Consider the following 26340-nt stretch of genomic DNA (forward strand, 5'->3'; position numbering starts at 1 on the left):
CAATTTAAAAGGTAATCAGAAGGTCAAAAGTATCATAGCAACCGAAGTTACAGTCAGGAGTTCCTTCATCAGATATTCCAGTCAAAATCCTTGAAATTTTCTAGATATGGAAGTGATGATGATAAAATAAGATGACAAGTGCTGATGTCCTTACAATTGAAATCGATACGGGTTACGTTTCTTCAATAAGAACACGCAACTCGACACGAGAAAATATAATAAACAAGTCTTTCTAAAAAAAAATTTCGTCAAAAGTTATTTTGTCTTTTATTGTTCCGACTACGCAAGCGGCGTTCGCAATCTGTATTGCCAGGGAGATTCTGTGCTGAAAAAAGCTGCCTGCTGTGGGTTCGTTTCTCAGTACATTTGCTTAGGTTCTTACAAAGCTTGCTCAAAAAAATTTCTGTGCTGGGGCAGGCCGCGCCCTGAATCTCAAAAGCTATCGGTTGTAAAATATACGCAGTATCTACTAGATCTTTATACTTGTCAAATTTTCACTCTTCCGCCTCAGCGGCAGCCGTACCAGGGTAACAAACAGACCCGGTATTAATACTACAAGGAGCTGAGGAGCCTACTACAGTTACATCCCACAAGAGCTGCTTACCAACAGCCCATGGAACGAGCATCAAACCGTCTGGTCGCTTCTGATTAGTCCTGTAGAGGTGTCGTGGTTCTAAAACAGACGGAATGTGAGTAGAAGATAAACTCTGATTTATAAAGGCATTCAGGTTTGAATGCCTAGAGAATCTCCCTGCACTTTTGAGTCGAAAAAGACCATGCCAACCATCTTCGGTTACGTCTTGTCCGCACGCGCATTTATGCCGTTCGCATATTTTTCAGCCTAATCGAAGTCCTATCGCAATTCTGAGTTTTTGGTTCGACAGTTTTATTCTTAAATTTTTGCACGGGATAACGTTCAACCATTGGTCGTAAAATGAAGTCTGCAATTTCGCTGTCAAAAACTGGCGCTGTCCAGTTTTTGGATTTCATTTTCTGGAGCAATTTCAAGTGTTCCAAGGTCAAAACACCGTTTAAGCGCATCGTCACCAAAGATTCCGCTCAAGGCATTTTTTGCTCCTACTGCTGAGGCTAAGAAAGCGGATGAAGCGAGTAGACATGCGGAAAAAACGCCCAAGCCACCTTTGGCTGCCGGGAGGACTGCTTGTAAAAACTGGTTATCGTCCATTTTCACATTAGTGACCTTGCATAACGAGTTTCTTAGTATTTTTACATTAGTGACCTTGCATAACGAGTTTCTTAGTATTTTCACATTAGTGACCTTGCATAACGATTTTCTTACTAGATGTTTCGACATCGTTCTTTTTCTCTCTTAATTGGAATTTGCTTGAGTATTTCAGAAGCGCAAGTTTTATAGGTGTTTTCCTTTTTGTGAATAGTACCCAAATCTTTTTTTGTGAATGGCGTATTTAATTTGAATTGCCTGAACATTCTTAACTTCGTCTCTTTGTGACAGATTAGATTGCCTATGGGTGCTGATTTGAAATAGACTTTTCGGTTCGCTGAGGATTTGAGTAAATCAGATTATCATGTTCTATTGGGATTTGTGAGTCACGAAACTGTTCATTTGACATTGTTTTTTTTTGAAGGCGAAGAGTCCAGATCGTTGAGCTTCATCTTTTTCAATTTTACGTCTGTTGAAAATCGCTTTGTTCCTATTTGGTTTAATAGTTTCAATTTGATTTCCTGAGTTTTCTACAAAATTCTTCATCAAACGAGAAACATCAGAAATTTTTTTTTTGAAAATGTAAATTAAATTTTTTTAGGTGAGAGTTTCATAAGCAAAATGTTAACCAAATAACACTATATTTATTGATAAAACTCACCGAGTTAGTAACCTAATTCTTGACAAAAGAATCACCTTGTAAAATGTTAAAAGCTCGTCTAGATAGTTTGTGAACTGTTTCTGAACATTTTTTGTTCAAACGGATACTGGGTGTCCTGGCCGGCAAACTGTTTTTTTTTCATTCTGCGACCTGTGCTGAAAATACATTTTTTAATACCGGATACAGAGTTTTTTTTCTGAGACTTCTAAATTACGATTACTTAGTTTAGTGTTTCATAATCATCATGTACATCAAATATATCATATTTATCAAACAAACAATGTCTTTTTTTTCAAATTTTCAAATAACTTTTTTTAGCTGAGAATTTCATAGTCAATATGTGCATCAAATAACATCAACTTTATCAAAAATAACTCATCGAGTTAGTAACCTAATTGTTGACACAAGAAACAGCTTGTAATGTCGAGAGTTTCATAATCAATATGTACATCAATTCCCATCATACTTATCGAAAACAACTCATCGAGTTAATAACCTAAGTTTTGACACAAGCAACACCCTCTAATTTGTTAAGAGCTCGTCTAGATAGTTTCTGAACTGTTTCTGAACATTTTTTATTTCAAACGGATACTGGGTGTCCTGATCGGCAAACTGTTTTTTGTTCTTTCTGTGACTTGTGCATAAAATAAATTTTTTTAGTACCGGATACAGAGTATCCTGGTACGCTTGAAATATCTACCTTGTACTTATTAGCAGTTTTTGCTCAATTGACATTGCTTTTACCGTATACCAGGTATCCTGATTTGTTGCTGAAGTCTAATATATTTTTGGTAGTTTTTATCAGAAGGAGAAATTTGTTTTTCGTATCTTCCATACTTCCCATGACACAAATGTTTGCAAGTTGATTTTCCATGACGTCGATGATTTTGAATATGCACCACGAATAACCGCAACAACATACTTAAGCTTTGCAATGTTGGTTGATACAAAAACGTCACGCCAATTGTTAATCTGTGATATATTTCTTGAATGTTGTAGCGAGGGACAACTGAAAATTAGGTGTTCGAATGTTTTGCATTCTAAATTACAATAGAAACAATCAGGGGCATTCTCAAGAAATAAAAACCACTGCTTTTCTCGATCTTTAAAAACAGCGTACGCAAATTTATACAGAACGTATAATTGAGTTTTTCCAAATTTTGCCTATAAACTTAATCAATTCTTCTTCTGAACAGAGACAACGGTTTGCAGCAAAACATGAGCGGAAAATTGCAGCTTATTGAAAACTACAATTTTGTAAGCAGAATTAGTAAACATCTCGCAATTTTGTCTGCATTGTTATAATTAAACGGCTATTTGTAAGCTTTGAAATTATTGCAAAATCACTCAAACTTATATCAAAAGAGATGTTTGTATTTCTCAACAAATTTTTGATTTCCTTCGGGAAAATAAATTCTGTTGGTAAAAAACTGTTTTGATCTGACATATCGGAAACAAAAAAATTGATAATTATCAGACTGAAAAATTTGAGTTGTAGGCATGGTAAGCCTACCCCACTGTCTAAAATTGGGTGATATAAAACTTCTTTCCTTATGTCGAATCTTCTTAATTTTTTCAATTCTGCATTTAATAATTTTTGGCATTTACTAACAGTATCCAAGTTAAATGTAGTATGACGAACCAAATGAAAAAAATCAGGGAGAACATAAACTGACAGTTTTAATGACTTGGCCCTCAAATATTTACTTAGTGAAAATAACCCTCGATGTTTTTGAATTTGAGAACTCAACAATAGTTCAATATTTTCAACTTTTTGGGAAGTGTAAAACAAGACACCAAGTATTTTTGTTTCCTTGACTGTTTTATATGGTGATAAATCAGGTATGGAAAGCACTTCACTTTTACTTATGTTAATCATCATTTGAGTTTGTTGCAAAATGTATCGATTAAGCAAAACAACCTGTCAATACATCGGAATATGATAAAGCAAGTTATGTCGTCTGCATATGAAACTTGTTTGGGGCACAATAAATCGAAACCTTCATTTGATTCTGTAGATTCAATTGCTTGAAAAAGGGGTTCGATAAAAAATATGAATAAAAATGCAGAAAGAGGGAAATCTTGTCTCACACCGCGATGAATTTTGAAGCTGGCTGATAAAAACCATTTATCTCATTTACTGCTTTCGAGTCTAAATACAAAGTTTCAATAGCTCTAACGGAAAACTCATCGAGGTTTAACCCTTCCAAAATTTTGATGAGAAGTGAGATGTCAACTTCGTCGAATGCTTTAGAAAATTCTAATTTTACAGCACATGAACCTCGGTTAGCCAATCATTCAGGAGCAATTGTTTTTTTTTTTCAATTTTTGTGTTGCTGTGTGCATGTGTCTTCCAGGCAAATACGCGTGCTGATGATTTTAAAAATTTGCAAAGATCTTTTTTCATTCTATTACAGAGTACATGGGCAAAAATTTTCGGGTCAGTATTCATGAGACTGATGGGGCGAAAATCTTGTACTGCTATGGCTTTTTCAGATTTCGGGAGCAGTTTGATTATTGCTAAATAAAAACTGTTTGGAAGTTTTCCACCATGAACATAATGTTTGAAAACTTTAGCAAAAATTGAACAAAATTCATCCGTGAAAGTCTTATAGGGCCGAGATGTAAGGCCATCTGGTCCAGGCGAGCTTTTCAATTTCATTTTGTTATAGCTAAGTAAATTTCATCTTCTGTAAGGTAATTATAGCAATCATTCTCATTATTTTGAGTTTATTTTTTGATGAAAACATCATTAGTAGTTGATCGGAGTCTGTTGTAAAACTATTCGAAAAATATTTGAAAAATACTTTCGAAATTGATTAAGAAACTCCTCATCCGTACGATAAACGTTCTGATCCACTTGAATTCGCTTGATTGAGTTAATTGGCTTCTTTTAGGTCCATTGACTACAAAAACTGGGCACACCCTCAAAAGTATAGCTGAGAGTTTTCTGAATATTTTGAAAATCTGAAATATTTTTTTTCCTTGGAAACTTTTTGAAGATGCTCCAGCACCAAATGATATTTTTCATTCAAATTCGGGTTCGAACCTCTTTCGCTGTGAATGCAATCTCTGAGAACATTTTCGTGTTACTTCAAAATATTAAGTTTTTTCTGATCTACACGCTTTTTTTCTCTTGAATAATTTTCAGAACGTCACGAAAATTATGCTTAAAAATTTCGAAACTACTTGATGATTCATTTTCAAAAATACTTTTAGATCTTCACGAATTAAGCTGGCGTTGTTTTTCAATATTTCTTCATTTAATTTCCAGTAACTAGGACCGCACTGATACAAATTAGATGGCTTAACAAAAACGTGTTAGAGCAAATGATCAGAAATTGATATTTGAGTGCTTTGCATAGAGTCATACTCTGTTTCGAAATTCATAAAAACATAATCTATACGCGCAAAAGTTTTATGTTGTTTGTCATAATGTGTATAATCATAAAAATCATTGAGTGCGAAATCAACAAAACCAAATCAATCAAGAATTTGTTCTTTGAGTAGGGTAAATCTTTTGATACGTGCATCATTTAACTTACTTATTGAAGAACTGTTATTTTTGTCATAACTCAGTGCATTAAAATCACCCACCATGATATTTTTCGATTTATTTGGAAAAAAATCTGATGCTTAATTTCAGGGAATTCAAAAATGATTGGAAGGAATTTGGGTTCGGATAAACGTTGATAGCAAACCAATCATGTTTGACAAATTTTAACAATTGAAAACCTGTACTTGAAGCAATTCTTTTTGCAGGACTCAAGTTTGATGACCATAACGTTCAAAAACCACCAGAATATTCGATCCTGGTATGAAAATAAATAAAACATTATATCTATCCAGTAAACTCAGATGTATATTTCTAAGATTTGATTTTTTTGCTTCCTGAATGCACAAAATGAAACTGGGCGATTTTTTGATTCTTGGCATTTTTTGATGAGTGAGTGTAATTTAGCTGGATTTCCTATGCTAAAAATGTTAACGGAGAAAATATCTGGTTTTTCGCACATAGAAATTTTGCTAAAACTTGCCTCCAACCAAAACTTCTCCGTAATTTTTAGATTTCATTTTAGGCCCTTTCTTCCGTGTTAAAACTGACCAAATTTCACGCTCTCTTTTTTGTAAACATTCTTCTGTCAGAGGAACATTTTCGTTTCTTAGTTTCGATATTTAAATTGTCTTCTTTTTCTTTTGCTGAGTAAGAATGAAAATCTACGACCTGATTGTTGAGAACCTCATTCTTTGGTTTTTCTTCGCTTGGAGTTGTGCTGCACTGTTTGTTTTAGATTCATTAACCAAAAATCTAGATGGTGGTGTTTCGACATTCTTTCCTTCGACGTTTTCGCTACCATTACAGAATTTATCGCTTGTTGTTTCGTCGTCGTTTTTCTAGTCGCTGGCAGTATTGGAGCTTGGTGATTGTGGCAATGGATTATTTTGATTATTGGTTTTTTGGTTTCCTATGTTGCACCAGTCATCTGATGACCTTTTTCCTGGAGTCCAGACATCTTGCATTTTTGAAATCCATGTAGTGAAGGTATGTGAAACGAGATTTCTACACCTTCCCACATTTTAAAGCCATCCATTCTCGATTCTTAAGACCAGTACGTCAGCTTTTTCTCTTGTTCTTCCTTTTGTATTTCAAATTCTAAAATTGCTCTTCCTGTGTAAACATACTGACCCGGTTCAGTTACGATACAGGTCTCACGTTGGAATATGGGGCTATGAATTTTGTCCTCTGGCAATTGGAGAATTATTTTCGCTTCGATATCGTTGCATACATAAGGCAAATTCGACTATTTGATTTTGGCTAGCTTAGGATAAATGCTCTTGGGTTTGTGAGACCTTGGAAAGCATCCCATGGGAAATACCGTCCCGTTAAGTAGATTGATACCTTCGCTTTCGAAGCTAGTTATGAATTGCTCTGCTTCGGGGGGAGCAATAACTGTCAGTGTATGAAGTTTGCGGTGATCTTTTGTCACAGTTATTGTTTTTACGATTGTCATCTTCTGTTGCATTGTTGTGGGGAATTGTTTCAGTATATCGGAAGCACAACTTCGATATGCCTGCGCCAGATCTTTCAGCTGACTTTACAATTTCTCTCCAGAATGGGGGGTATGATTTTGATTATTTGGATTTGTTTTGTTTCTGCCGTCGATTTGTTTGCTGTTAGCGCATTTCTGAATTTTGTCTCCGTTTCAATCAGCACTTCAAGAGTAATTGGTAGCTTAGATTCCGTCAGTTGTTGTTGACTCATGATTGGTTTTACTAGTAGGGGGCAAAAAAAGCCTTCACCCGGAGATATACTTGAAAAAAATTAGACTTTTCTCTTTCAAAATGTAGAAATCAGAAGGCAAAAACATCAACTATAATGTTTTTTTTTTCAAATTGTAAATTAATTTTTTTAGTTGAGAGTTTCATAATCAATATGTACATCAAATAACATCATATTTGTCGAAAACAACTCATCGAGTTAGTAACCTTAGTTTCTGAACTGTTTCTGTACATTTTTTGTTCAAACGGATATTGGGTGTCCTGATCGCAAACTGTTTTTATTCTTTCTGTGACTTGTGCTCAAATTACATTTCTTAGTACCGGATACAGAGTATCCTGATACGCTTGATATATCTACCTTCTACTTCCTAGCAGTTTTTGTTCAATTGACATTTCCTTGTAGTTTATATCAGATGGAGAAATTTGTATTTCTTATCTTGCTGCAGGTGCATTTTTTATAACTTTATTTTATTTTTTCATATGCAATTTTATCAATTTTCGATTGACCGCATTGAACAAGTATTCATGCAACGTTTTAAAACTTCTAGTTTTTTTTACACTAAAATCCTCTAAGAGTTCTTCATCTCACTTCCTTTTCTTCTCTAAGAAATGTGCATCAGCTCTATTTAAAATCATCATTGTTCTTTTCTTCAACTAGAAGCCTGTCGAATTGGAATTCAACAAACGTGATACCATAGGAATTGGAGTCTAAGTAAAAGTATCTTTCCGTTTGTATTTTTCTTTCGTAGGCAAAGAGCTTAATTCATGATTGAGTTTTTGTTTAAATTGCTTCAGTTTTTGTTTTAAATCCGTTTTTGTATTGATTTTACTCAGTTTTTGCTTATGATTCAGTTTTTGTTTAAAGACCCCTTACGCCTTTTTTCGTTAACAGCTTTGAGTTATTTATCATGTCAGTTTTTAAACACTGATTTTTTAATTAAAAAAGTTAATAATAAATTATAACTCTCTTTCTACTATTATTTAGATTCATTTCGTTATGAGATATGGTACATTTAATCATATGGTCTTTTAAAGGATCAGTTCCCTGATTCAATAATTATTAAATTACTAATTAATTCTCACTGATAATATATTTTAGTCTGAATCTTGATAAAGAAAAAAATTTGAAATCTGAAAAAAAAAACTTCAAAACTGAAAAACTAAATCACTGAAAGTTTGATTATGACACCAATTCTCTATATCAGATGATTGTGAGTTCGAGACATTTTAAAATAAAATTCTTTGTTGTTTCAGATAGGATGCCAGGAAGTAATAAAAGTCCCACAGGATCGAATCCTGCTACCCCAGGAAAGGGATCCCGACGCACAAGTTCGTTTTAATTTTTAGACTTATATTTGCTGTAAATTGCATTTGTTTCACCTAATCCCTTTTACAGGCAACACTAAAACACGTCAATCAAGTGGAAAAAGCAAGACTGGAGGGCGTACAATGAGTTTCAGCTCAGCAAAGTCCGCTGCTGAATCTGTTGAAACTCCTGCAGGCATGTTTGTTTCATTTGTTGATAACTTATGCTTAAGTAGTTTGTGATATTCTTCAAATTTTTTTATTGCTTTCAGTTACCAAATTAAGGAAAGCCAGAGGAGATGAACTGGAGGACACTGGAGCTGAAAGTTAGTTTCTGTAAAAAAATTAGCTGTCGGAATCGGTCTTGCAATGCAGTTGGTGAACTTCAAGGTCTCTCATAACAGCCTTTCCATAATAGTAAAATAACAGTGTAGGGAGTCTTTGATTATTGGCACCATGCTGTGGGTTGTAATGGGAGAAACTCGAACTCTCACACCCACTAGCATGTATGCATAAAGTGTTTATCACTTCCGGAAATCATTTTGTGTAACATTCGCCCGGAAAGAAACACTTAAATCTATGACGATTGGCTAGCGTCAAGATTAAGTTCTACGTGCTTTTCACGTTCTCTGCCAATGCCAATTCGAAATAATTCCTCCATAAGATTGGGTCGACGAAAATGTTACGGTATAAGGGCTAGCGACGGAACAACGAAATTCACTAATTGCATGCAAAAGTAGTCAGCTCATGGCTGGGTCTCAGTATCCCTATATCACCAAACACAGGGTTGAAACATCAATTACTCAAGCGAAGCGAAGTGTATCATTACAAAGACTTTTTTCTAACCTAAGTTGCAAACAAAGTGCTCATTTGGTGTCACTTTGGTATATTTCAATTTAATCATTTTTAAGACTATTTAGGCATAGGAAATTTAAAAGCATATTTTGCCGCTTTTTTGTTGGCTAGTGTAATGTATGGTACTGTTTTAAAGAAACAGGCATGATGAAAATGTATGGATTTTGTTGCTTTTTTTTTGCGAAGCGTTGGAAAACATTCGCACTTTTCGCCGAAGTTTCAATTTTTCTCAAAAACTTTTCTAACAGTTTTCAAAAACAAGGCACCAATGGAAAAACCGGCTCTTCTTAGTGTCTGCATGTTTTCCTAGTCTCTGTTCAGTGTACCTCACGTGCTACAGCCTTCGAATTTTTCAGTAGAGGGATTTTTGAGCTATTTTTTGTGAATTTTCTCATTTTTTCAAATATCAAATTCACAAATCTGAGATGAGGGTTTCAATCAATAGAACAAATTTCAGAAATCTCCGTTTTTAAGCGGTTATTTCCTAAATTCCGTAGAAACAAGTTATAGCCTCAAACAAGCCCATTTTTTATTCTAAAAACTTTTTGACTTTTCGCAAAACTACTCAACCAAAACAGAGATTAAGGGTTTAACTTTAGATCAGTTATGCTTATATTTCTTGCGCAAGCGACTATGCGTTGCGTTTTGAAAAAAAAACTTGCAATGTGCAATTCAAGAATCTATGCCTGTTTTTTGGAATTTTTTTTTTTCAAAAACTAACCTGCTGATTCTGAGATTGATCGTTCATTCAAACAAACATTGTGCTTAGATCTCGTTTTCGCAATCGGCCTATTTGTTATATGAAAAAATGATATGGACTTGAAACAATCCTTTTGAAATTTTTACCATTCTTATTCTTGAAATTTCATCACGTTTCTCGAAAACTACTAGCTAAATCTGATATCAAGAGTTCAATCTGAAAATTCAAATTCGGAGACGTCTTCCCCGCATAAAAGGCTATTTCCATGCTTTTGTAAAGAAAAGTTTATAGATTAAGGTAGAGTCAAGTTTTTGAACTTTTGGTCGTTTTTGGAATCTGTTTCATTTTTTAACTACCCAGCCAAATTTGAGATAGATCCCCTACTCATAGTGACAAATTTCGAGGGTTTTGCTTAAAGTCCATTTTTTGAAAGTCACGCTTTTCCGTATCCATACAATTTATAATCGCACTTGCAATCAGCTTGCTGTATTTTTACGAACCTTATTTTTTTCTCTTCTAACTCGCAAATAAAATGTTCATCAAAAGTGTTCAACTATGTAGAAACTGCATAGCATCTGTTCTCTGCTTTAATTGTGGCTTGTGTTTGCTGCATATTAAGCGTCCGTGGCAGAGTGGTTAGAGTGTGAGACTCTTAATCTCAGGGTCACAGGTTTAGCTGGGCCACTAGTTTATTTCATAGCGACCGTGGCACAGATGCGTTGACATAAGACTACAAATCAACAGGTCGGAGATTCAAACCCGGAACATTGAAATACTTTTTTTGTTTTATGGTAGAACTTATGCTTCGCAGCATCTGCATTTTGATAGAAACTGTAGCTGTTTTATTGGTAGCTAGTGTTAGTGAAAATAAAAGCGTTCGTGGAGCAGATGTGACAACGTGATACTCTTAATCTCACTAAAATTTGTTCCTCAATCCATTTTTAACCTTTTCTTATTGCCTGGTTTGCCTGTTTAGAGCTTTTTTTGAATTTTCCTCGCTTGTGTTTGCGAAGCGCAGCTTTACCTGCGTTTTAATAAAAACTAATGTTGTTACTGTTGTTGTTGTTGTTGTTGTTGTTGTTGTTGTTGTTGTTGTTGTTGTTGCTGTCTTTGTTGTTGTTGATAGCCCTCAAAGGCGTGCCGGCATGCTCAAACCGAGTCCTGGCAAATTTGCGACCTCAGTCGGCTGAAGCCACTGGTCAATTGGGGTAAAAGGAGTGGTGTTCTTGGAACAATTAAAAAGGTTTAAAGTTGTGCATGGGGAAGTAGGAAAGTACAATGGGGCAGTTTGGAGGGAAATTTGAGTCTATTCTGTTTAGGTAAGTGTTTAAAAACGGACTATAGCCGGACCTTAATTGGGCAACGGTTTGCTTGGTGCAGCGAGGAAGGGATTGTTCTACAGAGTAAAAATCGGGGGTTTTTAGTGTCAGTACTTTCGGGAGAGGTGCATCTTCAATAGCCTGCTCTATATTTGTGTGTAATCGATTTGTGATTTTTAGAGGCGAAAAAACTAAGTTCGTTAAAGTCGTTTAAGCGGTAAAAGATGCATTAGCTGTGTCTTGGGGAATATTTTCTATTCTGGGACCATAAGTCTCATGTATAGTAGTTGATGATGGTGAGCACATGCTGTTAAATTTTCAATGCTAAAAATGCAGCAAAAATGCCACCCATTTTTAAACAATAGCTTAAGTGAATTCCGCTAGAAAAAAGAGCAAAACTGATTCAAAGACTACTCGTTAACAATAGATACACTTATTTTACAGTTAATTCAAGGCATTTTTCTCTGAAAATTTGTTTATTTCATACACAATTTTAGGTCGGTTTTAAATTGGTGGGATTTGAGAACTGTACAATCACGTAGACAAAAAAAGAAAGACCAAAAAATGAAAAAAAAATTATTTTATTAGAGAACCTTAATTGCCAAAGATGCACTAAAGTCCACACCCAAAATTACTTTTCTTTGTACCAAAACTGATTTTTTTCAGCCCTAAAATTTAAATAAGAGTAACAACTTTATTGAGCGTGTAATAGTACGACTATTCTTTTTTCTAACCTCAGTCGCAAATATTGGTGCCACTTTTGGTGGCACCTTTACTGCATGTGCTTTTGATAGCATGTGCTTTGACATTTGATTAGTAATAAATTAGTCCAGTTGATCCATTTTTATTTCATAAGTTGAACCGAAAAAAATTTGTTTCAAACAACTTAACAATAATAAAAGCTCGATTTAAGAAATTTTCTAGCTCAATTTATCTCGCAATAGTTTGAAATGCATGATTTATACTTAATGTGGCTTTATGTTTTCCAATTTATTCAATACAAAGTTAGTGTGGAAGCCTTCAGTTTAATATATTCCAAATTATTACTTGCAAAATGTATCTATTTGTAGTTGGTGCCATTTTGCTGCATCGCATTGGCAATTTATTAGCATATGTAACTGCTTTTATGTGACTAGTGTTTACCGATTGTTAAGCGTTCATTGCCGAGAGGGCAGAGTGCGAGACTCCAATTCTCGACCATTTTCTTATTTCGCTTTAAAAAAACCAGCTGCTTTTTTGTCGTTTTCTTGCTAGTGCTTGCAAACCGTAGCTTCGTTTCTGTATAAAAATTGTTACTTGATGGATTCACTCGCTCGAAATTGAACTAAAAATAAAAAATTTTAAGCCACTTTTTTTCAACAATGAGGCTACTTTTTGAAAAATGTTTAAGGTCGTTCAAATTACGAAAGAAAGAGCTTGAATTTGGTATATCAATTGACCCATTCTGATGATGATTAGTGGAACCAGATTTTGCTTGGAAAACAAAAAAAGAACAAAAACTAAAACACTCGTATACATAGTTCCTCCCCATTTTCAAAAAAACTTAATTTAGAGTTAAGATTACTTGAAATCAAAAGGGGAGACACTTCTAATAGCTACATTGATAAAATTTTGAGGAATTTTTTTTGGGGGGTATGGAGAGACCGAATGATGAATATATTTTATCCAATCAGGATTGTTCCTATTGGCTAAATGATTTTTGCACAAAACCAAAGTCATTAGCAACAGAAATTGATTTATAGCAGCACAGTGAAGTTCTGCTGCACAGTTCATGCAGATATACAATAAAATTTATTTTAATTTTCAGTGTTCTAAAATCGGCTTTAGTTTTTTTTCGAATTTCCAACTTCGATTTCGTAATGTTTGAAATTTAATGTATCTGTTTATTTTTTTTATTATTTATTATTATTATTTAATTGGTCAAAACTAGTTTAAAGGGCATGTTTTTAGCCGTTTTCGTCGTTTTCGTAAAATGTCTGCTTTTGAATGATTTTTGAATATTCAATTCTGATTGGCCATCAGGTTTTTTCATATCGGGAGTTTCAGTGATAAATTTCATAATTTTTATACATGAAAACACAATGTTTTCTCTGGGCCGCTAAAGTTTACTTATACCACCCAGCCTCTAATTCTGAAAAAAAAGAAGAATTTGCCAAAAGAATTTTGAAAAGGTTTTTCTGAAAAGGAACCGGCTGTTCCTGTAAAAATTAATAATTATTACAATCAAATTTTATTAAAGAGATCTAGCAAGTACCAATTTTTATAATCCTTTGTTTTCGTTTCACTATAACGTTTGTATTTGCATATCGATCATTGGATAATTTTTGATAGCTTTTGTTTTGCGTCGATATATATTTTTAAAAATGATAGTGAGTTTGTTTTTATATACTTTTTGTGCTTTAATGGTCTCTTTTGTAATCTGGTGAGATTTCAATAGTTCTATCGAAGAACGGAATCTGGCTGTTGATATTTAATTTTCAGGTCAAAAAGATTGGTTACTCCTTGTACGTAGCTCTCTCTCTCTCTCAATTAAAATTGATTAGTTCCCGAACTAGTTCCTTTGCTGCAAAGCAGGGGCAATTCTGGCTCTATTTTGATGTTGTTACTATTGAATAGGACGACGATGATAATTACAATCATGTTGATGATGATGATGATTCTGATGCCATAATTATTACGATTTATTACATCATCATCAAGTATCACTATTTGCAGCTCCTCCGGGGGACCTAAAGCCGGTGTTTCTCTCCGCCCCTACCCAGAGCATCTTCGGCTGCACGACTGACAGTGAAGTGACAGTTGAGGAGCCTTTCAAACTCATCCCCAAACAGGCCATCGTGGACGACATGGTTAAGCGGGCAGCAGTGTCCGACTTCTCAGTCGTGAAACAAACCATTCAGGCGAGGAGCAAATATAATAAATAATAAGGATAACGACTAACTCAGATATTCGGTTGCTTTTTTTTACCACCAATCTTCAGTCTGACTATTTCAATTCTCAGAAACCTATTTAAATGTTTTGCTATTTATTAACAGTTGCGCGCTGTAGTTTTGTTTGATATTTTGACGATGCTTTGTTGGGCTTACTGATTACAGGCTTTTGTTATTTCAGAATTATGCGGGCGACAGCATCCTGATCGCATATGATCCATACTTCAAGTTTGGAGAGAACTTCTACATAGCCCTGACAGAAGAAGCCAAAGAACGAATACTCAAGGTTAGTTAGTGACCATGATGTGTCGTATGATGTAGTAGTATAATATAGTAGATTTTTTGCTAGTTCAATCAGTGGTTCGAGTGTTACGTCAATTGTATTAAAACTAAAGCCACGTGTTAAAAAAAGAAGTTGTGCTTCCTAAATCTGGCAACCGAAGCTCTTTTCAACGGAGGTTAAATGCACTAAGCATATTGGCAATGCGTTCTCTTCGACAGCGTCAGGTCGTGTGATCGATCCCTGCCATTGCCATGATAATTAGTGACAATGAGCTGGCATTCAACCTCTAGCTTCAGGTCTACCCCATCATGGCCAATTTCGGCTGCAATTGTGGGTATTACGTAAAAAGTCTAGACACAAAAAGTGGCCTTGATTCGCAAAAAATGAACTTCGCTCAATAAAAACAATTAGTCTGGAATACGGGAAATAAGAGAAATTAAGAATTTCAGCCAGATAGTTTTCAAAAGATTCTCTACGAATCACAGAAACCACAATTAAATATTAGGGTACAAACGCAGATTCAAAAAACTTCAGAAATTATCAAATAAATAAATTTCGCCATAGTTCATTGTGCATGTTCACACTTGCCGGGGCAAATGACTTGTCATCGGCAACTAGAGTTTTTTTTACTTAAATGACTTTTCTTACAAATTTTAAAAACTATTTCGACTGAACTCTGTCGGTGACTTCACAGACATATTTGGATGATTGGAAGCAACTATGGCGTCTTTTAAGAGCCACAAAAAACGCTGAGTGGGTTTGAGCGAAGTATCATTTTTTCGAATTCCCCCATGATATTTCAGAAAATTTTTCTTCATGTGACAAATCTGATTAATTCCGGTTTGCAGACTATTTTAAAGAAAACAATTTGTTAAAGGGTGATTGTGTAAGTAAAAAAACTCAACTATAGAGTAAGCTTTATCTCATTGTTATTGTTATTTCTTCGTTAAAATGTTTGTCCAAGTTTTCGAGAAAAAGTTTCGTTTTTCTCCTTTTTCAAAGTGCTGTTTGTGCATCCACCAGGCAGTAGTATGATAGGAAATTTTTTTGGTGAAATAAAAGCACAGGCAAAGTTTCTGTGATAACAAGAAAATTCATCGAAGTTAAAACTCTTAGTTGAACCTTCAAAAGAAGAAATATACGAACTTATCTGATCTATTGAAGCTGAACTAAATATGATCTGATTCTATATTTTTTGCTGTCTCTCTACTAATAAATTCGAGTTTGACCAAGTATCGAATTGTGTCAACTGAAATAGTTTATCATGGTTTTAATCAAACCTATCCAGGATTTCGGTGCAATATATGTCGAGTGCCTTTTAGATGAAAATTTACCAAAAAGAAGAACATGGGAATGAATTAGATTTTTATCCTTGATGGCATATTTTTAGTTCATGTATATTTTTGTCATAAAAACGACTATAATTACGGACTGATTTTGAGGCAAGTTAATTTTCCATCAATCTCAATATGAATCTGCATAATAACTCTCGGGCTCCGCACTGATACACTTGTTTTTTGAAATATCATTGAAATATGGCGTGAAGATATGTTTGGTTTGCAGAATTTTTTTTGAGAAACTCTTGGTGTTTAAAAACTTATCTTATTAAAATCTCTTTTGAGGTTAAATACTTCTAAAAATTTCAAAAATAGCCGGAATTTGTGGCAGTTTTTCTGAATGTTCTTCAGTTCCTCAATTTTTGCGTCGCAAGTGTGATATGATTTTCATCAGGTCACCAAAGATGACAGGAAATAACGATAATCTTGGCTTTTTAACCTGTTATTTTTTGTCATGATTTGTATATTCGAAATATGCTCAAGCTAGTAGAAAGGTGTTAGTTGAAAGACAGCGAAAACATCTTTATACTTTTTCAACTTGTGTGTTCAATTAAACATATTGCACTATCGGTAGTCTCTTTTATTTTCAATTAACCTCAGATGTTTTTTTTTGATAAATTAAACAACTTTGAGCAAACCGGTTACCGGTTAATTTTTTCCAGCTTCAAACCTTACTCTGTTGTTAAACTAAAAGTCGGTCACAATTTACTTCCCATTTTTCTTTTTTTTTCTGTAGAGCTTTTTTGAGCTTCACAAAGAAATTCAGTAGAAAATAGACCAATCATAGAAATCAGACGTAAAACTGTTGCAACTAAATGAAATTTCACTCCTTCCGTCTATCGACTCTAAAAAATTGAAAAGCCTGAAAAAATTCTCTTGCCATTACCATTGAGTTCTTCAGATTCGTTAAAGCATTTTATTGACAATCCGTGTGTTGCTCAGTAAAGAAATACGCAAGTGAACCATTATTTCTATTCTCAGTTCTAATAAATTCAACTTTCTGATAAATAATATTGAATTAAATAACGAATATACTTAACAGGAAATAAATGAATTCTGAAATATACAAAAGAATTTGACGATTAGAACATGGAAATCGAATTTTTATTTTTTTCATAAGTCTATGCAACTTTTGTTTCGTTTTTGACAATATACTTTATTAAAACTTTATTGTTGAGGAATCTACTTGAAACTCCAATTTTGTAGAGAATCTTCCTTATTGCAATGAACAGCATCAATGTGTAGAGCTGCTTGTTTCGATACTTTTCCTGAAGACAGGCATAAATTGGGAACCAATTTTAGGACAATCAGGCCATCTGGCGAATAGGAGAATTTCTGACCGGCGGCTCCATTGCACTTGTTAAGTTCAAAGTTTCCACTTTGCGTGTATTCCAAGCAGTTGTCGAACTTGAATCGAATTTCATTTTGGTCTGTAAACTCAAATTTTTGTTTCTCTTCTGAGCATTTTCTAAGCTGCACAGCTCCTGTATCGCTATTTCCATTCGAACTGAGACAAAGTTCCTCAGACGTCAAGGACAACACACCTTGTGCTTTATTTTTCAGCGAGGGCACATACATGTCTGGAACTACATTGTCGAGGTACCATTTGAAATTATGACAGTTCAAACTCTTCCTCAAAGCAATTCTCTCGGAAATGTTTCCGCCATCCACTTTCTCCAAACCAGGTTGAAGTCTGTACACTATTTCTTTGTATTCGTCCAGCCACACGTCGGCCAGTCGCTTCTGGTTGATCCTCAATGCATTGTGCGCAGTGAATTTGTACGGCTGTGCATCGCGGAAAATATGTCCCACGTGAGAACAAGGGATGATCTCTAGTCTGCCCCCACACATCCACAGTTTGAAAGACAGCTCTATGTTTTCCCCGCCCCATATTAGGAAACCAGGGTCGTACTTGCCCAGGTATTCCCAAAAACGCCTCGAAATTGCAAAAAGTCCGCCGGCCATTGTCGGGGATCGAACCGGATCTGCTTTAGTTTTGATCAACTTCCGGTCAAAATCAGGCAAACCTTGCCATGTGTGCATCAGTCGCCAGTTGAAGTATCCCTGATTGTCTATCGTTTTCGATCCGTAAAACTCTAAGTCTTTTTTGCTGATTATATCATGGGAAGGCATCACTACGTTCTGATCATTGTCTTTGATTCTTTGAAGAAGGGGCTCCAGCCACCCAGGACTTGCCTCGCAATGACTGTCGAGGAATAAGATCACTTCGCCAGTTGTCAGATCCGAGCCTACCATTCGCGCCCGAATCAAACCCGAGCGCTCTTTCGTCCGGACTAGTTTCACAATTGGTGGCATCATTTGTGTGACGAACTTCGGCAAAGTGTCTTGTATCTCACTCTTTTCACTGGAATCATCCACCAGAATGATTTCCAAGATCGATTCTCGCGGCGACATGTTCAGCACGCTGACTATAGTTCGGATCAAGGCCGAGGGCCCCTCGTCCACGAAAATGATGACAACTGATGTCTTTGGAAGGTCTTTTGGGTCGTCGTATTTGACCCCGAAGCAATCATTGTGTCGTAAATCTTTCACAGTTCGGTCAAGTGACATCTTATCACTTCTCACGATGTCGTAATTGTTTTCTTTGAACCTCAAGGAAGACTCTCTAGCTTCTGTTTTCGTGAGAGGAACCTTATTTCCATGTTCACCTGCATCGTTATCTGAGCTCCGGTGTAAAATGAGGTTGTAGAACGGATCTCTTTCTCCTGGCTTCCAGTCCGATGGGTATCGTTTAGACGTCCCGATTGCTATGAATGGTTCTGGAACTGACGCTGGCGTCTCATTGTGATCGGAACTTTCTGGACTGTCCACTGAATCTTGAGGCACGTCTCGCTTTTCCTGGTCCTTAATGTTTTGGCCAGCATCTTCTTTGAAGATTCCGAATAGTTGAGATATTACTAACAACGCTGTTATTAAAGCGATGCCTTTGACTAATCGCCTTAACCCAAATCGCATGCTGGTAAATTGTAACAAACCAAAATTAAAAATGGGTCGGATTTGTAAACGAAAATTATTTAACAAAATTGCGAGGAGTCTGTAATTATGATGTATAAACGAAACTAATTATTTTCTGCATTCTTTCAGAAGGTTTTCGTTCTTTTTCTATTCAACCGATGGTTCGTTTTCGTCATTTCCTGAATAAACTTGAACTCGCAATTATTCTTATACTCTGCGCGTAATTTCACTTTTTTTCCTTTGCCTTGAAACTCAACCGATCAGAAAAAATTGAGCAAATGAAACAGACAGCAAGTTTTTCTTTCAATGTTGGCGTAAGCGGAATGAAAAATGAGCATTCATAAATTATTGACACGTGCCATATTCCGATTTCAAAAAAAGTACTTGATGTAATAATTTTTTGTTTGTTTCAATTATTGTTCAAAGCAAATGCAACAACTTTAACTCAAAATTGTCTATTAAATTAGCTGCCCTAGATAACTTTGGTCAAATTTAGTATTCTTGGGATTGTTGTTTGCGTCGACTGCAGTTTAGGGTAGAATTCAGCAGGAAACAGGGCGCAGTACAACTCACAGGGTTTCTGTAAATAAATTGAAACGGTCCAAGTTAGCTAAACGGTGCGATATTTTGAGACAATGTTGCTTGTAGGCACTAACTACGCCAACCAACTCTTCAAATCTTCAGGCTACAGTTGTAGTCTAATAAGCTTGATATTCTCTGCCAAAGTGCTAAATATTAGCTCAGATAACACAAGCACTATACCCAATTGTAACCTCGAAATTGAGTTCAAAGATTTAACAAGACCAAATGGCTAACCGAATGACTAATCAATGCTGGATTAAAAATATTAGCGCCACAACTTTATTCTCTGAAATGTTTTTTTTTCTACTTAAATTTAGGTTTGAACAAAAAGTGAAAACATAATTGGCATCAGTTGACTTTGTAAATTTGTGCATTCATTTTTCCTGAACAAAACCCAAATGGTCTAGAATGAAACGTTTCTTTTATTAAACAACTGATTTTCGAGTGCCGTTCTGTTACCATTTTCTAACACAGAAGTTACGCTGACGATTAAATAACAATGATTTAATTTATTATAAAAAATAAAGTGTTAATTCTAAGTTCTAGTAATGAAATAATCCAAACCTACCAGATTGTGTTAAAGATAATTTTCGGTTAGAAACTGAAAGCGGAGAGCTCGCAATGCAAGATGTTTTGAGTGAGTGCACTGAGAATGTTGAGTTTTAAAAAAGGGGATGTGTTTTCCTTGTTTTTTAAAAATATGAAAACAGAGTAGCATAATTTAAGTAGCTTCTCCACAGGGATGTAATTCATATGATGACGCAAAAACATTTAGACAGTAATAGATCCCCATAAGTATCAAGTGGATAGCTACGTTGGTGGTATTAATTGCTTTTTCGTATTAAGTTGCATAAACACCGACAAGTGATAGCTTTTAGTCTACTCTTAATTCAATTGTTGAATGGTAAATTGAGATCTCAGATAAAATCCCTCCAACTTCATTCAGTTTGTTTTCATCATAATACAGATATTTTTTTTTCAAATTTCGAAGAAAATAAAGGAATTTTAGGCTTGTTGTGTTTTTTATTTCGACCAATTTCCGATTTCGATTTTTTAGTTGACCATTCTGACATAACGTTCTTATATCATCTGATATATTAATGTCTTGGGTCCAAATTTAAAAAGATTATTCACCTGATGTTATTTTTTGGAAGTTAAACGGCTTCAAAAATTGCCAAATTGAGATAAATGATGCGTGTTATATTTGTATCGAACGGTAGTGCAGGCGGCGAAATATTCCGTCCCAGAAATTAATCCAGATTGAATTGAGGCAAGCTATTTGGCTCAAACCACGCTATATAGGTGAGAAATATATCATTTTGTACTTAACATGTCCTGAGAAGATAGGTTTGCCTACAAATAAGTTAAAAAACTTAAAATTTGGTTTCTTAAAAGTTCTGTTTCTGTAAAAAATGTTTTTCCTAAACTACTTTAGATAGGTTAAATGGCAGTTAAAACATACAGGAATTTGACCCGAGATGAGCAGTTTTGTCATTCTGGTTTTCAAAGAAAGTAAGGAATGTTTTTGTTCATGTCGTTCATTTATTCAGACCGATTTTGGCGATCGAAATAACAGTTTTTCAATGCCCCAATGAAGATCGAGTTCAATTATTTATAAAAATGCCGCATTTATTTTTTCAAGTTTTGTGATTTTGAAAATTGTCAATTTATTCATGTTCTGGACTAATTATGCACGCTATGAAGTTTTCATGTTTGACGCTGAAAGCTATATTTGTTCCGGCCCAAGTATATCGACTTATTTTTTTCTAAATTTTCCTCATACATTCTAGTTTTGTAGACTTATAAATTGGTTTTCTATGGATTAATAGTTTCCGTCTACGTTGGTGATTGCATCAAGTTTTCTGAAAACTCTCTCGAAAAAATGATAATCAGTGTTTTCAAAATTTTGTTTCAGTTTTCGTTTTCTGCGTTATACTGATTTTAAAAACCAACAAAACTATTTTGACGAGCTTTTTTGTCTCGAGTTTCGAACAAGATGACAGATTTTTTGTATTTGATGTGGTGGTTATGGAAGATCCGTTTTAGTTTTCCGAATATGAGTTTTTGACTGAATTTTTTAACCATCTGAAACATATTGATGTCTTGAGTGCAAAATCAAAAACTAATAGTTTTGTCATTAAATTTAGCTGTCAGGCTTGCTCTTTAAATTTTACTTGTTGTCGCGTTTTTCGAAAAAAAAAGTGACTTTTTTTTTGATTAGGGTGGTTTAATTTAACTCAGGGGCGGATTAAGGGAGTAATGCCCTTCCTCAGGGATTCGACACCCTGCCGACCCAAAGGGCCCCCTTTGTACAATTTGAGATATCCATTTTTGGCAACGGACCCTAAAAATTTTCTGAAGGTGCCTTTAGCGTCTTTGAAGCGCGCGCCAAAAAAACGAATTTTTAGCGCGATTTTTTCTGTCAAAAAAATCCAGAATGTGCCTAAAAACGCCTTTTGGTCTGTTTTTTTTCAAAATTTTGTTTGCGGCGCAGAAAATTTGGTCAAAATTTTTTAGTGCTCTGGGAGAGCTCGGAAAATCAATTTGGTCGACCTAAAAAAAGGTCGACAAAATTTTCGAAAACTATTTGAAAGTCCGCCCTAGAACAGCCTAGAACAGCCCCTGATTTAATTAGTCCAATTTTAGCGAGTTTAAAAAGGCTAATTTGGCCAGGTTCTGCAATAATTTGTGCGCGTTTAGCTGATTTTATTTATGATGGTGAAAGCGTAGCGCAAGTTTACTGCTCTCAAAATTGTTCCAGATTAAAATGAAGCAAGCTAACTGGTCATAATAATTCTCTATACTACTTAATTTTTAACACGTAATATTTGATATTGGCAACCCAAAATTCAGTATCTCAAAAAAAATATTTGCTGAAAACTATTCGAAAACAGTAAATTGGCAGTTGTAACATTTATTTTGGACATACGAGCAGTCTTGCTGTAAAGTTTCAGGGGTTTGGAATAATCCCATTAGACCAATTTGGGAAAGTTAACGCGCGATACTCTTGATAATATTAAAGCGTAAGTGTGAGTTCAATCATTCCAAGTTGATTTTAGGCAGGCAGTTTGCTCCTTATAAAATATTATCTTTTAAAAATAATGATCACTTGGTACTATATGTAACCTGCGGAGAAATGAAAAGAAGGAAAAAATATTTTTCTTCTTTTTTCTTTTCTTCGATTAATTCATCAATGTTTTGAGCAAAAACTAATTGCGTCGTATTTGTTTGTATATACAATTGTGGCTGTTTAAATACTTATGGAACGTTATTGTTGCAAAGCACACTAACAATACCTCATTGTTACACAACATATTTTCAATACTCGGTCTGAGAAATTAAAGATTGTGATGAGTTTGTCCTGTTCCCGAGAAAATTTTTCACTATTTTTTTCTTTGTAGTCCGAATCACAACTCAAGAGAATTCAATCTAATATCCCATCAGATGTGTTTTTGTTGCTCATTATTATGAACAAAGTTTCATCTAAACTGCAAAAAAATGCTTAAGTAAGAGGCGAAACTAGGAAATCTGTGCTAGGGAAGATCGGGTTTTCAAACATTTTGTTGAAGTTTTTTTAATTCACCAAATAGAACTTCTGTTAACTACTAGGTTTGACCTTTACACATCAAAAAGGCTTACTTTGCGACTCTTTTTGAATAGCTTTAAAATGGGGGTTGTGCATTTAGGGTTTTCAATAATCTTTCGTTTGTGTAAATACCAATAAAGCGGTCAGTACCAAAAACAGTAATGTTTCAAATATCAATCTTTAGTGCAATAATTTGTACACATAAAATTATGAAAAATTTGCTTATTTGATTTGTCATTAGATTTGATGTAATCGATTAAGATTGGTTTATTACTCAAACGAATGCTTATTTCTAAATTAACAGACACAAATTTCTACTTTGTACAAATTTTAATTCCACGTCCTGATAGTTAAAACTTGGGTTTTTCTTTCGCGCAGAGGTGATACTTATTGAATTTTCCAACCGAAGAACAACAAAAATAAAAGGGTAATTAAGTATGGCGTGTAGTTTTTCTGCCCCTTTTTGATATCCCAAAGATAGCTCCATAAGGGCCATTGTGGTTCCACCTCGAAACCCTGACAGTCGCGATTCGGTTTCCCAAAAAAACAAAAAGTATTATCAGTAACAAAAGAAACTGGGTCGGAATATATATTTTTTTGCTTTTCACTCAATTTCGTCAAAAGTGAACGATGCGCCTTCTCTTCATTTCTCGGACGAGAGATTTTCTCATCATTTGCTTATAAACGATTGCTTTATAAGTGTGAAAAAAGACTATAGGCTGATTTTTCTCACTGACACAAAAAAATTCAGATATTCTTTGGAATGATTTCGGTTGCTTTTTTAGTAATGATAACACTGGTCTGAATGATTTTGTTTTCAGGAAGTTTTTCTTTTTTGTTTTTCTCGCAAAATTGGTACCACAAGTAATCATCGAATTGAGTCGAGTTATATATCATAGTCAGTGGCCATTCAAAAAACATTTTAAAAAAATCAAAAAATTGTCCCAGTGTCGAAAAAAAATCGGTTCGAAATTTTGGAATTTATAGATTAATTTCGAGCGATTGTAGTTACCAAGTAAAGCGATGATAACATTCTTTATTTTGGTCATATTTTGGAAGTTTTTTTTAGCGTTGTCTTTGCAATAAAAGTTCTCTTAAAAATGAAAATTTATTGTGCGAAAAAATTGTCATTTTTTCCAATTTTTAATTTTTTGTTTGTTATTCTTCTTTTGAAGACAAGTGTTGTTGATGATGCCTCATTTACTAAATTCTACGGGTGTGTATAGTTATGTCATCACACCACAAATAAGAAACGGCACTATTTTGAAAAACGTAATTTTGGAGTTATTTATGATCTGGTCGGAACATTCTGTGCTACTTGCACAACAACCTGCTATCTTCCTTTTTTTGATGGTGTCAAAAATTTTTCAAATGTTTTTCGAAGTTGAGCGATTGTTCTCGGGTGATTTTTTTTTTCACCAGACAAAGTCCGATTTTAAACTAATAATATTTGTTATTTGTTTTTACAATAGTCTGAAAGATATTGATAGCCTTCAAAGTTATAAGTTTTTTTCTTTTTTTTTGTGTAGTTATGGGAGTATGAAGATTGCAAGTTTAAGAAAATTAACGCGCCCAAATTTGCAGTTTTCTATTGAAACACTGGGTTTTCGATTGAATTGATGTGAGCTAGGAGCTAGTTGTTCTAAATTTTACGTTAATAGACTCAAAGTTTATCAGATTGCATTTGACATTGCCAGTGTCGAAAGACTTTTTTGCAAATAGAAAAAGCTAATTTTAAAAGTTTTGTTTGAAAAGATTATCTTTTTGTTTCAACGAAGGCTTTTTTGCGACATGCTAAAAGTCTCTCGGATCATCCACATGATTTAGTTTCTAGTTGATTATCTATAGTATTTTTAGGCTCCAGGACACCGAGAAGTGCTTCTTCACTTTTATCCACCGATACTTCCAACATATTAAGATATGAACTTCGGTTTCACATTTTTTCGCAAAGGTTTGGATTAATTTCAAGATGCATTTTGTGATTTGGCATTTTGATGAAAGCACCTGCGAAATTTGATGTTAAACGTTGTGTAGAAATTTATGTTATTCCGTGTTCCTAGAGGGCACGATATTAAAAAATAAAATAACGAAAGTCAATACAAGATTAAAGGCGCCTGAAACGGGCTCCGAAGTTCCACGACGTTCGTGCCATGGGACTTAATTTTGCTATAAATGTTCTAATTTTTATAGTGATTGGAATCTAAATAGCAAACAATTGTTTATAATATTTGTTTTTGTCAGTGCAATCATATTGAGTCCTTACAAAGCGAAGTGAATTTAATTGAATCAAAGCGTAGCTTTTTTAAATGGTTATTCGACGGCTGTCGTCCGATGAGTTGTCCAACACCGGACGATCAAGTCTTTCTACGCGTGTTTTAGGATCAATTGGATCACCGCTGTTCGGCAGTTATTCCGGTTCGTTGTCTAAGAAGTCTTCGTTCTCAAAGAAGCCTAAGCATCAATAACGTCGCTTTAGTAAAACAACATGGCGAAATGTTGAAAGTGTCATACTTTAAAAACGCGCATTCATGCCAAGATATCATCTAATAGTGGTTTTCTTAGAAGTTTGCGTCTTTTGCCAATAGTTCTCTTGAGCGGCCAGTAAAATTTTGTATCTTATTTATGTTTCCAAATTGTGCTTGAATTAAATCATATTGTAAGCTGTCGCTACAAGTTTTTGATTTCGAACATGGTATTTTCTAACGCTTTCTTCTAGAAAAGTGGAACCGTGTAATGATTTATTATATAAAATGAGAAGCGATTATGATTTTCATGTTGTAATGCTTCCGCTATGATCTTTGCTGATCTTAGCCGTAAGTTCTGCGGCAAACTGGTTATCCAGGTTACATCATGGTTATATTTTTTTGCTGTTTTCCAGGACCCCGAGAGGGAGGGAGGTGGAGAAGGTGGGGACGACGAGGATGGGGAGGGAGAGGGGGAGCCGGAGGACTTGACTGTGTACGAGTACCAGCCCCCCGAGAGCAAACCCTGGGAGTCGCTGGGCAGTGAAATGGAAATTGAGGACCACATCATCAAGCACAGTCGGGACCTTGTTAGTATACAGACTAGTGTTTTTTCTTCTACTCACTGCAGGTCCTAGTCACTGCAGGTCCTAGTCACTGCAGGTCCTAGTCACTGCAGGTCCTAGTCATTGCAGGTCCTGGCTCCCCACATTTGAACTCCTGGTTCCCCACATTTGAATGTCAAGTTTAAAAAATTAATCTAATGTTGTTCCTCAAATTATATGTCGTAACATCACGTATTTTGCAACACTAACACGTAAAACAACTGAAAAAATATGAAACTTGAAATTTGCTGGAAAAGAGCCCAGGGCTTTTCTAGG

General features: G+C 34.9%; 2 protein-coding genes across 3 annotated transcripts in view; one reads left to right on the forward strand and one right to left on the reverse strand.

The window, feature by feature from the left end:
* Window positions 1–26340, reverse strand: part of LOC134838876 (dynein intermediate chain 2, ciliary-like) — a 335209-nt gene that overhangs the window by 136067 nt on the left and 172802 nt on the right. The window lies entirely within an intron of this gene.
* The window catches only part of LOC134838873 (dynein axonemal intermediate chain 3-like), a 50260-nt gene continuing 31618 nt past the window's right edge, over window positions 7699–26340 (forward strand). The window contains exons 1-7 of one of the 2 annotated variants that reach the window (XM_063854167.1): window positions 7699–7842; window positions 8379–8453; window positions 8521–8625; window positions 8702–8755; window positions 14019–14203; window positions 14415–14519; window positions 25876–26049. In XM_063854167.1, coding sequence (XP_063710237.1) covers window positions 8384–8453; window positions 8521–8625; window positions 8702–8755; window positions 14019–14203; window positions 14415–14519; window positions 25876–26049 — 693 coding nt within the window. In that variant the 5' untranslated portion in view covers window positions 7699–7842; window positions 8379–8383. The remainder of the gene's footprint in view (window positions 7843–8378; window positions 8454–8520; window positions 8626–8701; window positions 8756–14018; window positions 14204–14414; window positions 14520–25875; window positions 26050–26340) is intronic. The other variant, XM_063854168.1, reaches the window with a different exon arrangement.

Source organism: Symsagittifera roscoffensis, chromosome 2 (assembly GCF_963678635.1).
Source record: "Symsagittifera roscoffensis chromosome 2, txSymRosc1.1, whole genome shotgun sequence".
Lineage (NCBI taxonomy): Eukaryota > Metazoa > Xenacoelomorpha > Acoela > Convolutidae > Symsagittifera > Symsagittifera roscoffensis.